Raw genomic sequence first — 240 nt, 5'->3', positions numbered from 1 at the left:
TTTTTTTGGGGGGGGGGATAACCCTGACACCCCCTTTTTTTGACCCCCACATCATCCAACCCCCCCCAGATATTTCCGTCAGGAGCTGGAGCGGTTGGACGAGGGGCTGCGGAAGGAGGACATGGCCGTCCACGTGCGGCGCGACCACGTCTTCGAGGATTCCTACCGGGAGCTGCACCGCAAATCCCCCGAGGAGATGAAGAACCGCCTGTGAGACCAACCCCCCAGAGCACCCCAAAA

General features: G+C 60.8%; 1 protein-coding gene across 1 annotated transcript in view; it reads left to right on the top strand.

The window, feature by feature from the left end:
* LOC106896566 (E3 ubiquitin-protein ligase HUWE1-like) overlaps positions 1-240 on the top strand; it is a gene marked incomplete at both ends in the record, with an annotated part of 26,785 nt that overhangs the window by 11,680 nt on the left and 14,865 nt on the right. The window contains one exon of the mRNA XM_014956656.1: positions 70-210. Within this exon, the coding sequence (XP_014812142.1) occupies positions 70-210 (141 nt within the window). The remainder of the gene's footprint in view (positions 1-69; positions 211-240) is intronic.

This window comes from Calidris pugnax, unplaced genomic scaffold (assembly GCF_001431845.1).
Source record: "Calidris pugnax isolate Ruff unplaced genomic scaffold, ASM143184v1 scaffold350, whole genome shotgun sequence".
Lineage (NCBI taxonomy): Eukaryota > Metazoa > Chordata > Aves > Charadriiformes > Scolopacidae > Calidris > Calidris pugnax.
This window is presented reverse-complemented; position numbering and strand designations above follow the sequence as displayed.